The 13,786-nt window shown below is 48.4% G+C and overlaps 1 protein-coding gene across 1 annotated transcript in view; it reads right to left on the reverse strand.

The window, feature by feature from the left end:
• The window catches only part of CCDC13 (coiled-coil domain containing 13), a 74,385-nt gene that overhangs the window by 37,165 nt on the left and 23,434 nt on the right, over positions 1–13,786 (reverse strand). The window contains exons 4-8 of the mRNA XM_008569841.1: positions 10,569–10,711; positions 9,328–9,417; positions 5,260–5,376; positions 3,975–4,079; positions 1,675–1,836 (exon numbers count right to left, since the gene is read on the reverse strand). Of these exons, the coding sequence (XP_008568063.1) occupies positions 1,675–1,836; positions 3,975–4,079; positions 5,260–5,376; positions 9,328–9,417; positions 10,569–10,711 (617 nt within the window). The remainder of the gene's footprint in view (positions 1–1,674; positions 1,837–3,974; positions 4,080–5,259; positions 5,377–9,327; positions 9,418–10,568; positions 10,712–13,786) is intronic.

Raw genomic sequence — 13,786 nt, forward strand, 5'->3', positions numbered from 1 at the left:
CCTTGATGAAGTGAATTATAGAAATGCAAAATAAGTAAACCTTGATGAGTCTACAGGCCATGAGCCTTTGCAGGGAGACAGCCATCTTTCACCTGCTGCTCTGCTGTCTGCACGCTCCAGGTTATAGGGGGTGCCTGGCAGAGGAAATGCACACGGAATTGTTTCTTTCTATTCACCATTGTGGCTTATGGTCAGTCCAGCCATCCCAACATATTCTGTTCTGTGTGAATGTGTATGTCCAAGCTAGGTGCATTTCTAACCCAAGGTATCCAAATCTCAACTCCCTTTCTGCCCTACCCACCTGCTGTACTCCCTGGGAATCCTTTGTAACTCTTCCTCTCTCTTCCATGTCCAATCAGTCACTGAGCCCTATAAAGTCTACCCTCAATATCCCAGGTGTCTGTCCCTTCCACTACAGTCCCACTGTCTTGGTGAAGGTCTTTAGTCATGTCTCAAGTGGATCATTGCTCTGCCTCCCATACTTCCTCCAACACCAACCATGTGACCTTTCCAAAATGCATGGCTGACCATCCCTCCACAACTTAAAATCTGGGTTGTTCTTCACTGCCTTTAAGATAAAAGCCAAAACCCCTGCCTGGCACAGAGGTCCAGTAGGACCTGGCCCTGCCCACCTCTCCAATCTCACCATTCACCTCCTCACATCTGATGGCCTACAGTGCTGGGAGGTACCATGTGGTGATGGTCACAGCGTTCCTAGCACAGGGCCTAGCCTGGAGCTGGTACCCACAAATGGAAGTCTCCTAATGAAAAGGAAAGCCCCCACTTTTAGGGGGCCCATTGCCATGGCCACTGAAGTGGGCCTGTTGTTTAGCCTGCCAGCACCTCCTCCCGCTGCTTCTGCCACTTTTTTTGTGTTAGCCCCTACGCCCCGCTTTCAGTGTAAGTTTGGAGGGGCTGACTCATCCCCCAGACCTGGGGCCAGGTATCTGAAGCTTGGCTAATCAAAATACACTGTACCCCTGGCTAGTGATTGGCTCAGTTATGGGCACATGATCCAAGCTAGGCCAAAGACACTCAGTTCTGGGACTTTGTTAGAACTACTGGGAAAGAGAAGCCCTTTGTCTGTGGAGGCTGGGTTGAAGGATAGAAGCTGGGACTACCAGGGGTCCTCATGTGAGAGAGTGAAGCCAACCCAGGAGAAAGTGGTGCTGAGACCAAGTCTCAAAAATCCCTGGATCCATCCATGCCTGAAGCTAGGCCACCTGTGGACTGTTCATTTACATGAGCCAATAAATTCCCTTTGTTGCTTAAAACCTGGTAGAGTTCTGAAACTCTCAACCCAGCCAGTGAAATGCGCCCCTGCTGCTGATTCCAGCCTGCCCCGCTCTTCCTCAGCCTGGCTCTCTCCTCTGGTGTCTCATCTAACCCTATCACACCTATGAGGCTGTGACCCTCTCCCTCTCCCTTTTACAATGAAAGTTTCTGATATAGCATCTCCAAAAAGTCAGATGGGGCCACCCAAAGTTCATTAAGTGGGCTTGGGGTGAGGCCCCTATCAGACAGCTCAAGCTGGGTGGGCAGGACACGGGCAACATGCAGAGAGGTGGCCCAAGGCCCCAGATGTCTCTGACCACACGTGGCTCAGAACACGTGCAGGTGAAGTCACGGTCTCCCAGTCCCGCATGCCGGCTGACCTCACTGGGCATGCATTACCTCCCAGGCTTCCTGTTTCTCCCTTTCCAGGTTGCGAATCCTCAGCAGGTTTTTGTCCTGTGCTGACAGCTTCCTTGGGTCTGGACAGACAGACAGCTCATCACTGGCTGCTCCTGAAGGTCGGCTCTGGGTCTGTCCCAACTGCTTCTCGAGCTCTCGAACCTGAGGGTGGTAAAACCTGTCGTTCCACAACGGGTCTGCAGTCATAGACTCCACCACTCAGGTGCAATGAGAGACTGCGCTAGACTGGATATTGAACCACCATTCCAGATGGCTGTGGTAACCCCATAGGAGGGGGCCTGGGGTGGGAAGGCCTGAATTGGCATCTTGAGGAAACAGGAAGACCAGAGAGGTTTAGCTTAGAAAAGAGACATTTCAAGGTAAATGAGAAAAATCACCCTAACTCTGAGGGGCTGCTTGAAGCCAAGAAGCAGATGTGTGGCCCCAGGAGCCCAGGAGGGATAAGTCTCAGTTCAAGGAAGAGCACTCTAACAGACAGACCACCTAAGATCGGGTAGGACCCTCAGAAGATGGTGGGCCACTTGCAGGAGATATTGCAGAGGGTGAGCAGGGATTGGAAGCTGAGAGACTGGCACAAGCCTCACTGACTATATTATATGACTGTGTCTGTTAACTTCTCTGAATCTCAGTTCCTCACCTGTAAAATGGGCCCAAGGGTGTACTCTGCATAATGTTAGGAGGATTCAGTGTTCCCAATTTGCCCAGGCATGGGAATCCACCAAGATTCTTCTTGGAATGACAAATCTCGGGGCCCACTACAGCCCAACAAATCAGAGCTGCAGGGGAAGGACCTGGGAGTTTGCATTTTAAACAAATGCTATGAGTGATTTTTAGGATTAGGCAACTTTGAGAAACCACAAGATGGTCCATGTGAAGGCCTCAGTACAGAGACTTGCATACATAGGCTCTCAGCAAGTGGCAGGTAGATGTCATCCCACAGAACAATGTCTTTATCACACTAATGTTTAAGTAGATGACTCCTAGGGTCCTTCTCATCCTGGTTTTCATGTTGACACAACCAAATGATGGGACAAAGTTGGTAAACCTGAGCCAGGAAAGGAAGCAAATTCACTAGGCTCCTGGCAAAGGACAAGAGAATTACTTTAAAAACATGTATCAGCGCCCTCGTGTGGCACTGTGTGGTAATTCCATTTAAGCCTTTACTTTTAATCATTTAATATACAACTTAATAACAATAACTATTTTTTTGAGTGCCTATTTATGGCCAGGGACTGTGCTGTGTGATTTACAAATGTTATCTCATTTAACTTCACAACACTCCTAAGAAGAAGGTATTATTATTTCCATTTTACAGGCAAGGAGACTGAGGTACAGAGAGATGACATGATCTGCCCGAGACCACAGACATAGTAGATAGTGACTGAGACCAGACTCAAACTCAGGTCCCTTTAACTCTAAGACCACGCATTGATCATCAATTACAGTTTTTTGGGGAGTATTTTCCCCTTCATGTTGGTTTCAAGGATCCCATAGGAGACCCTGAGAACAAAAGCCACTCAGGAACCATGACCCTGAAGTCCCCGGGAATGAAGGTGATGTGCTTGGAAAATAGCAGAAGTCAAACACCTTCTCATGTGTTTCTCAGTTTGAAGGCAAAGAGGGAAAATTACCTTCCTATAGCACTTCCTCCACGCCCGGCACTATGCTGAGCACTTTATACGTATTGACTCATTCAGTTCTCCCAACAATCCTGTGGGGTGGGTACTGTAATTATCCTTATTATGCAGATGAGGAAACTGAGGCCCAGAGAGGACTCATGGAGAGCTGGGATTTGAATCTAAGCAGTCTGGCTCCAGAGCTCCCTGCTCTTATCCTCTTTTGGCATGCTCCAAAATATTTAGAAAATAAAGAGGGAGACAAGGCTAAGTTTTTATTGGGTAATTAAAACTTTCAAAAGACTACAAGCATCTGGACAAAACTGGAAAAAGTCTACAATTACAACAGTCACGCAAATTTACATGAACTAGTTAAAAATACATGCCTAGAGTAAAATAAATCAAACCAAAGGCGTTGGTAGTTGTTAAGTGCCAGTACCTGGCATGTGGTAAGTATTATATAAGTGCTTGTTCATTAAATAACAAATTAAAATCAGGCTGGCTCAGGAGAATGTAAAACAACAGTTGTGTGAGTGCATTCTGCAGGATATAAAGGCCTTTGTCAGGTTTTGTGTGCTTAAGTCTCTAAGGTGGGTCAGTGAGGGTCTTTCTGGGGCATTTTAAGCCTTTTGTTTCAGGGCCAGGAGAAGTCTGATGACTTACCTTGCTCTGCAAAATGAGAATTTGTTGAGCCCGACCTCTCCAGGTCCCTGGTGAGGAGAGGAGCTGCTGGATGTTCACGTCTTCCCCAACCTCATTGGCCAAAACCTGAAATGAGGCAGGACTTTCAGTGTGGCCAGGAGAGAGGGCTCTACCAGACCCCTAAGGCTGCTGCATATTAAGAAGAAACGATGGGTGCAGGGGCGGGGGGAGGGTGCTCCCAGAGGGCATGGCCTTCACCTACACAATCTTCTTCCTCCAGTTTAGAGTCTAACCCTCAAAGGCCAATTTACCATGTTCTGAAGGCAGTTCTCCCAAGGAAGTGCTAGTAATGCCCAGATAGGGCCCCTTGCTCTTGATATAATCTATGGTGAGTGAACAGCAAAGGTGACCATCACCTGCTTCCTTAACCCATTCACTTATCACCTAGAACTGAGAATAATTCTGGATGGCTACAGGAAGTACACTGCCGCAGCACCCGGCCCTCCGTGAAAAGCTAGTGACAAGTGCAACGAGGAGGAGGGCTACCAAGTGTCAATTGGGTATGTTATGGTTCAAGAAGGGCCCAACTTTGTGGCTGCTGAAGTTTGGTGTACAGGCCCTACCTCAAGGCTTTGAGGTGGAAATAATACACCCCAGCTTGTGACCTGGGCCCCTCTGAAGCCTGTCCACGGAAACCCAATCCAGCGTACCAAGTTGCTGGCGCTTGTTTCCACAATAGAACAGTGTTTTGGAAATCTTGGCCAGTCTGAGTGGTTCCAGCAGGGAAGACAAATGCCAGAGAATTCACTATGTAAACAAAAATAAATAACGAACCAGCTGGGCCTGTGTCTCAAGTCTGTGCATTTTCCTTTGAAAGGGGCTTTTAATACACAAACAACCTATTCATTTTCTAATATTACAGATAGCAGAGGGCAGGAGGGAGGTCTTGGCAGGCTTCCAAGTGAAAGAGGCTTATTAAGGGGAGCTCCAGGATCTACTGGGGTGTGGGTAGTGCAGGGAAGGCTTAAAGAACTCTCCCTGGGGTGGACAGTGCTGTCCTCCTCAGTCAGGAGTGGGGCAGGCACCATAGGGCATGGATTGGGGGATGGGGGGCAACCTACCACCAAATGGGTCTGTACCAAGGGCTGGTAGAAGGAAGTTACGGGGTCTGAGCCTGACCCAGAGCAAGCAGGAAGCTCACAAGTCGACACTCACTGCTCCTGAATGGAACCCACTGTGCCAGCTGTGCTCTTCCCAAGCCCAGCCCCAGCCATACAAGAAGCCCTAAGCTCTGGCTCTGGAAGACCTTGTGGGCCATCCGGAGATCCTGCTTCACAGACTTCATCTGGTTGCGGAGGTCACTCAGCTTCAGATTCGTGGCCATCAGCCTGTCCTGCAGGGCCTTCACCTCTGGGGTCTCCAGCTGATTGGGAAGGACAGTAGAGAAAACAGTCACTTGTTGCCTAAATGGTCACAATAATAATAGCTCCCATTTATCCAAATACATGCTAGGCACTGTGCTAAGTGCTCCACATAGAGTAACTCATTTAATCCTCACAAACCCCTGTGAGGTAGGTTCTATTGCCAGCCCCTTATAGATGCAAAATGGAGGCTGGTGGAGGCTTCTTTGGCTTGGGCTACCTGATTTGAATCTTGGCAGCCCAACTTTGGGACTGAGACCTTTGCTCAGAGCATTGCACACATACACGTGGATGCATGCCGTGGCCACAGAAGTGAAGCATCTGGAGGAGGCTGGAGGCTCCCCACCTCCCAGACACATCCTGGGTGTGGACCCTCTCTGCTGTGCCTACAGATTGGCCTCACATCTTCACTCAGAATAAAGAGGAAAATAGTTCATTCACAGAAGGCAGCCCCAGCTTCGCAGAAGGGCCACATCCCAACTCAGGGCTTCCTTCTCCCAGAATTGTTAGGCCGGCCTTGGTCTCTGACAGTTGAGGCACCTTGGTCACCCTTCCCTGGCAGTGCACTTACTGAATAGAAATAAGGACCCAGTTTAATCCCCAGATGCTACATCTCTGTGGCTTGAAGAACTGCAGCAATCATGAAAACTGCAGGCTGGAACTCTTAGCAAGGTCTTTTTTTTAAAACATCAATGTTTGATTTAAACCATTTGGATGCAAATCTTTCTTAAATGTGTTGACCACTACTCAATTCCTGAGACTCACAGAAGTTTGGCATTAAAGGGAACTCCAAGATCAGCCCATTCAAATCCCTTCCATGAGTGATGAAAACAAGGTCCAGAGAGGGGAAGCAACTTGTCCTTGGGCATACTGGCTCTGGGTGACATAAGTGGGATTAGAACCCTGGTCCTGCCCTAACTGATTCTCCCAATTTAAGCCACTGATGATGCTGGGCATCACAGCAGCAGGAACATTGGTTGGTGAACTGAGCATCTAACCAGGCAATGAAGCCCAGACCCTCTGCTCCTGCCCCAGCAGACCAGGTGGGATTGACCTCTGGGAAGGAGGGCATGCACTACAGTGGATTCTGACCTTTCTTCAGCAGGAACAAACAAAATCTCCTGTGAACGCTAGTGTAGAAAGATCCAAGTAGACTGGGTCTGGGAAGTTCCATGGACCCCTGAGGCTATGGGCAGCCCAGCTGAAAACCACCAGTCAAAGAAACTAGACTAGACATATGATCCAGAATCCCTGGCCTCATCTAGTTTCCTCACTGATGGAATGGATATAAAAATACTTTCCTGTCCCGCTTGCTCACAGCACCACCATCAAGCTAAAGAGAATAACCAATGTGAACAAAATTTGCAAACCAGCAACTTCTATGAAACACAAATGTTATCCTTTAAAAAAATATATATATATATGTTTTTTCTGTGTCCTTCCTCCTGTCTGGCTGCTTGACATCCCTGCTTGCTGCTGTTCATGTCTGTCCTCTCTCCTGCTAAATATGTGGCTTTGAGTCTGCCCTGGGTTGGAAAGCAGCACCTTCTGCCTGTCAGATCTTCAGTGGCCCTGACAGTGGTGGGGCCGAGAGCTGTGGGAGTACATGAGCTTCCCAAGTGGCTGCTGTGACCCTTGCAGCCTCTCTTTGGTCTGCTCAGAGTGTGAAAATAGCACACAGATTCAATCTGGATCTAGAACCTAGGCAACGACAGCCTCTCCAAGCCATGTTTCCTTGTCTGTAAAATGGGGGTATGTGATACCAACTTCCAGAGCACCTACGAGGGGGGATAGGATAGTGAATGTAAAGGTGCTGTCTGAGGCAGGTTCTGACAGAGGGTGATGCCAGGGCCTGGCCTGGCTTGGGTGGGTAGCTGGCTAAGGAGGCTGAGGGCCAGAAGGTATTCTGGAGAGGGCTGGGCCAGGCTCCAGTCCTCCCAGCCGGGGCAGCCAGGCCAACGCTACCTCCCAGCCATTTCAGGCCTTGTTCTGCCAGAGCGAAATTCCACAGGCTTTGTAGGGGACCTGGGTGTGGGCACAGCCTCTCCCCTTCCCCAGGCTGTTCTCTTTGAGGGAATAACTGAAACACACGCTATGGGGAGCAGATAATAGCAGTGCCACTCGCACCGCCGCCTCCCGGAGCCCACGTGGAGGGGAGGGCGTTCAGCTCCACTCTGGAATGTGCTTCAGAGGTCTGGGCCCAGAATGTAGACAGAGCCTATAGGCCTCAGGAGTGAGGCTTAGGCCTGGGCCACCCCGAACAGCTTAATGAGGGAGCTTTGCTTTTGTTCACACTGATCTTAGGATGCCAGGGAAAACACGTGGTGCTGATGAACTGAAACTTGCAGCCCACCTTCCATCAAAAACCACCCGGGGTCCCTGGGGCCACAGAATGAAGCTTAAACTCCTGCTCTAGCTGCCATTCAAGGCCTCCCTCTGTGTGTGACCCCCCCTCAGCTTTTTTTGGCTTATGTTCCCCTTTTCCCCTTTGTGGGCTCTGGACTGCAGCCCAGTGTTATCCAGCTGACACTCAGTTACACAAACTGGGCAGGAATATTTAGTACTTTGTGACCTCTGTGCCTTGGCTTGCTCTGCTCCTCCTGGAAGGCCCTTTCCCATCTTTCTTCTCTGGGAAGGCCCACCTCTAGGGTGACCTCCTCCATGCCACCTTCCAGCTGCCTCAGATGGAGGGCGTCCTCTCTCTGTGAACCCAGAGCCCTGGGGCTGTTTCTGAAGACCCTGTTTACATCCTTCCTTTTATATGGCTCCTCATCTCCTCTCTTGGCCTTCCCATGGACACAGGCCCTGTTTTTGATTCCCTGGGTCTCAGGACTCAGAAAATCCCATTAGGTTCCACAAGTGACTGAACAAGCAGTTTCTCTTCCAGGGCAGCTCTCATTAGGGACACAGAGGTGCTCAATGCTCTGGATAAACCAGGGGCAGCTTAGCAGTGTTCCTTGGAGTCAAGAAAGGCCCTAAAGACCATGCAGACGAGCCCCTGCCAAGGTCAGAGCCCCTCTGCTGCCTTCCCAGCAACGAGACAGGTTTACACAAGACTAGCCTTAAGGAGACGTATTCACCCTGGAACCTCAGGAGCCCATGACTGTACACTGAGGACTGAATTCTCCTCAAGACAGGCATGAGGTGGCCTGATCCGCAGGCACAGCCAACATAGGTGGGTCTAGAAAAGGAGCACGGAACTGGGAGTCTTGGGACTTAGCTCCCTTTGTCACCAACTGGCCTGATTTCCCCAGAAAACCCCTGGCAAGGCCTCCTGGGATGTTCTTGAGACTGATGCTCTTTCTGGTCCAGCCTGAGCTCCATGCCCCTGGCAACCCACTGGGTCAGACTCCCTTCCCTTCACGGAGCTGCAATTCCCATCTCCTGGGTTTCATGGACTGCGTACTGGTTTGGTAAAATGGGATCTGGGGGCATAAGCCCCAATTCCCAATAGTCACATTTACTCTGTAGATCTGGAGCTCCACAAAAGGAAGACTCCTCACAGTGTGAGCTGGCCCATAAAGAATAGGGCTCCATTGAACAGTGTGAGCTCCCCAACCCTGGGGTACAATGGAGGCTGGATGTCTCCCCAGTGAGCATGCTGTATAGGAGATGCCTGGGCTGAAAGCAGGGGATCAGTTGGGCCAGGCTTTCCCTGCTGGTCCTAAGGTCGTAAGGTTCCAGTGTCCTCAGGCCGCTACCACCTTCCCTTTCTGGAGACTGAATCAGAGCTAGACCCTCCCTGCTAGGGCATTCCTGACCTCAGGCCATAGCATCAGTACTATTCCCTGGTGGCTGCTCAGAGGATGCTGTAATGGTAGACAGTGGACACCAGGCTTAACAATGGGATGGGGAGTGGACTCTGGGCAGAGGCACCTATACTCCCACGGAGGAAGGGAGGCCCAGGCTGACAGTTGCTTCGCGAACTTCCCAGCACAGAAGAGAATTCATACCAAGGTCTTGTCTCCTATCTGTGCCTTCGATGGTTTGGTTCCTGCGTCGGTGGCCCCATTGGCTGGTATCCTGGCCAGGGCTGTCTGCAGCTGAAAAAGCAAACCTCACACTTAATATTTAATTCTGCTCAGGAGTTGTGCAGCCTAAGTGAAGTGTTCTGGTGCCGCTGGGTTTGTGGTTACCTATCTCCGTGGTTTGTCCTTTTAGCTCTCTTTAGGATCATTAATGGAAGAATTCTCCATGACAAACTGCTCCACAATGGGAGAGAGTTTAATTGACTGTCTTCCCCACTCCCCAGTTGTACTGCAAGAGCAGCCCAAGGATTCACTAACAGCTCAATAAATAATAATGCTGCAGCCATAATCTGTCTCCTGGAGTTCTAACAACAGCCTAGGAAGCAGAGAATAAAAGAATTATAGATTTCAGGTTACAGACAAGGAGACAGGGTCAGAGATACTGAGAAGCCTAGGTTGGAGGGCAACAGAATGGGATTTGAAATCCAGCATCATCACATCTGTGTGGCTTAAGAGAGCCTCTTAACCTCCCTCTTCCAACCTCAGCTCCTCCAGCTATACAAGGAGAAGCTAGGCAGCTTCCCTCCAGCACGTGGATTCCATTCTAACTCCTAAGGGACCGGGAACCACTTGTGCTGTGCCCTCGCTCTACGGAAGGCATTTGTGATTAGCTGTGGGAGAGTGGGGGGCAGCAGAAAAAGGAAGACAGGTAACAGTGACATCAGCTGGGGGAATGTTTCTAGCTCTAACTTCAGATCAAAAGGGACCTCTGTGAACTTATTTAACAGATGTTTATCTAGTGCTTACTACATGCCAGGCACTGTTCTAAGCATTTTATAATGTTAAGTCATTTAATACTATTAAAATTTTTGAGTGAGTACTGTTATTATTGACATGTGATGGATGGAGGAAAGTGAGACACAGAGAGTCTATGACTTGCTAGAAGTCAAATAAGTCAGTGATGGAGCTGAGATGCACAGCCAGGCAGTCAGAAGCCAGGTCTGTTTCCTTGCCCACTCTGCTGGGCTGCCTCTCAATGACCTGCATCCCTCTTGCTTCCTGACACTTTCCCTTCTTGGAATGTGACAGACTGAGGAATTCACTGCAAACACTGACCCACAAGCCCTTCAAAAGGACCCAAAGTAACTAAATATGGCTTCCTCTCTGGAGGAGTAGCCCAGAGTTCTGGGGGTCCCCTGCAGAGGAAGAATGACCAGGCCCCTCACTTCCTGCTCCAGCTCCTGGATGCGATTGGTCAGCTGCTTCACTCTGGTTTTCGCACCCTCTGACTCTGCCATCAGCACCCGGTTCTTTTTGGACAGCTCGACAATTTTGGTGGCGATCACATCTCCAGCCATACCAGCTGTCCCTAAAATGAAAGAAATGGTGAGGGCAATTAAAAACACAGGCCTGCACATCAAACTCACCCCACATTACCAGCAGCACCAGGGTTTTAAAAGCTAAAGCTGCTTGGTGTGATTTCTCATAAAAGGGCAGAGGCTCGGGAGAGTCACCATATACCTAAGAGCCCTGGGACCAAACTCTTAATGTGGAAATGCAGCCACTTGGAGATTCCATATGTTTCAGGAAAATTATAAAATCAGAAAGCAGAGTTTTAATTCTGTGGGAGACAGTTTTATTGCTCCAGTTCTTCATGCCATCTTGAGAGGGTTACACATCTGTGCCCTATGCCCTGTACTTTTGCTGTGCCCTCCAGTGAGTAGGGTGTAGTCTGCTCGACTCTTCTGTGCCTGCCTGATTCTGGGCTCACTGACTTGCTCTGGCCAATGGAATGTTAACAGATAAGGTGCAGGTAGGGGCTTGGAAAGCTCTTGGGCAGTTAAACTCTCTCCTTTCACTTATGCCATCTCCACAAGAAGTACATACACAGGCCAGCCGGCTGGGCCCAAGAAGAAGAAGAGAGACACATGGAACAAGGCTGACCCACTCTAGGCAAGCCTGGCCTAGCTCAGCCAATCTCTAACCCACAAATAAATACTTATGCTGCATGCTAAATAAATACTTACTGCTGAATGCTGCTGAGATGATGTTTGCTTCTTATGTTGAATTTTAATTATTTAAACTAATACAAATGCAAACATTCATTTAGCAAATATTTATTGAGTTTCTACTAAGTGCTGGACCCTCCTGGTGTTAGGGATTCAGTGGTCAATAAAAAAGTCTCATGGGAGGGCCAGCCGTGGCTCACTTGGGAGAGTGTGGTGCTGATAACACCAAGGCCACGGGTTCGATCCCCTTATCGGGAAAAAAAAGTCTCATGGAGTTTATATGCTAATAGGGGAGACAGAAAATAAAAAAATCAAACAAATCAATTTATGTTATAATATCTAAGAGAAATAAGTACTATGAAATAAACTAAATCTGGGCAAGGGGATGAGAATGATGGGGGTGATGTTATGTTAGACTGAGTAGTCAGGAAAGGCCTCTCTGTGAACAGAGACCTGAATGAGTGATGTGAGAGATCGAGCTATCAAGAAGAGTATCCTCTACTAGGAAGGGTGTTCTAGCAGAGAAAATAGCAAGTGTGATGGTCTGGAGGTGGGAACGTGCTTGGAGTATATGAAGAACATCAAGGAGGCCAGAGTAGTTGGAAGGCTACTCACAGTGGGCGAGGCAAGAAGACTGTAGAGAGGTGGTTGGAGGGATGTGAATGGGGGAAGTTGCATGGTGTGAGGGCTGTACAGAAGACAGGCAATGGGAGCTGGCCCAGTGTGGCCACTGACTAGCTGGGTAGACTTGGCAATCCCTTTCCCTCTCTGGATTGCAGTTCCCTCATTTGAGCAATGGCAGATTTTGTCAGATGGTCTGCAAGTTCCCTGAATGCTTCTGACACTCCAGCAATAAGTAAGTGGCAGAGATAGCTTCTTGGTCCTACTTTTTAACATGGCTATAGTAGGCCTCAGAACAAGATGGAGGGTGACAACTGGTGGAAAGCAAACAGAGGCACTTGATGGTTTTCAAATCGCTGCTGCTGCTGGCCTGATCTAGGCAGCAAGTGGGGCAACTAGGAGTAGCTGCCTTCAGAACCTCATGTCTGCTGAAGAGGATAAGGGCACATCAAGGGAAAGGGCTCAGAACAGATGGGGAGCCTTGGAGTATCTAGAGGGACACAGGCACCAATCAGCACCAAGACGGCACACTTGGCTCTCTGACTCCTTTAATTGGTTATGTGTGTTGCAGGGGTTGGTGGGTGGTAGAGGAGATATTAAGGGACATTGGGAAAGCCATCAACTCTAGCAGTTAAAGAAACACAATTTCAGTGGAGTTTCTGGTTCTGGTAAAGATGGAGTAAGCGCACTCTACCCTATCTCTCTCACTGAACACAACTAGAAACCCTGGACAGACTGGGTGAAGCAGCTATCTGAGGGTTCTGAAAGTAAATGGCAGCAAGCATACTTGGGAAGGAAGCCAGATCCAGAGGTGCAATGGTCCAGTGGTGAGTGTCCTGGGTTATGATCTCTTCCCAGGACTCAAAAGCAGCACAAATCCTAGAACTAGCCATCAGAAAGAGGTCTAAGAGAAGGCCTCCCTAGTCCAAAGAGCAGGATGGGGGGCCCAGAGAGAATGGGAGAAAGTCTCTGTTTTTTTTTTTTTTTTTCTATTCTCTCCTACTTCTGTAACAAGGCAAGCCCCCCCCCCTTGAAGCTGTAACTCCATGATAAATGGGGGAAGCAGTGAATAGAAATGCTAAATATCTGGGTAAAAATAATAGGAGATTTTTGTCTCCTTTAGTTCTTTAAAATATGTATAACAGTCAAAAGCAAAAATTATAACATCGTCTGATGGTATTTTCGATATATATATAGATAGATAGATAGATAGATAGATAGATATAGATATAGATAGATAGATATAGATATAGATATATATAGATATATAGATATATATATAGATATAATACATGTAAAAACTTCAATATAAGGGGAGAAGGGTAAAGGGACCTATGGTGGTAAAGTTTCTTCATTCCACTTGAAATGGTAAAATATTAAATCTAAGTAGACAGTGAAAAGTTAAGTATGTAGTTTTTAATCACTACAGCAATCACTAAAAAATTGTACAAAGAAATACAGTAAAAGGGGAAAAAGAACAAATAAACAAACACTAAAGCAATCCCTAAAAATCCAGCCAAAGGAAACCAATCCATTAGCTGTCAGTAGACCGTCACTTGTGGCATGGTTTAAAAACATGAACTGGACCAGTCAGACTTTTCTCTCCAAAATGTGAGGTTGGAAATCAGAAATGGTAAGTTCAGAGTGAGGACTGGATTTAAGCGATCTTCAGAGACAGGGCAGGCAATCAGGTAAGGCCATGAACAAGGCTGTAGGTTGTCAGAGAAAGCAAGAGACAGAGCAGTGGGACAGGCTGGGAGGAGGGAATAGCACCAGGGCCTGTCTCCCAGGTCTGCGGGGGGTGGGGTGGGGGT

Source organism: Galeopterus variegatus, unplaced genomic scaffold (genome assembly GCF_000696425.1).
Source record: "Galeopterus variegatus unplaced genomic scaffold, G_variegatus-3.0.2 Scaffold536, whole genome shotgun sequence".
In the NCBI taxonomy this organism is placed as follows: domain Eukaryota; kingdom Metazoa; phylum Chordata; class Mammalia; order Dermoptera; family Cynocephalidae; genus Galeopterus; species Galeopterus variegatus.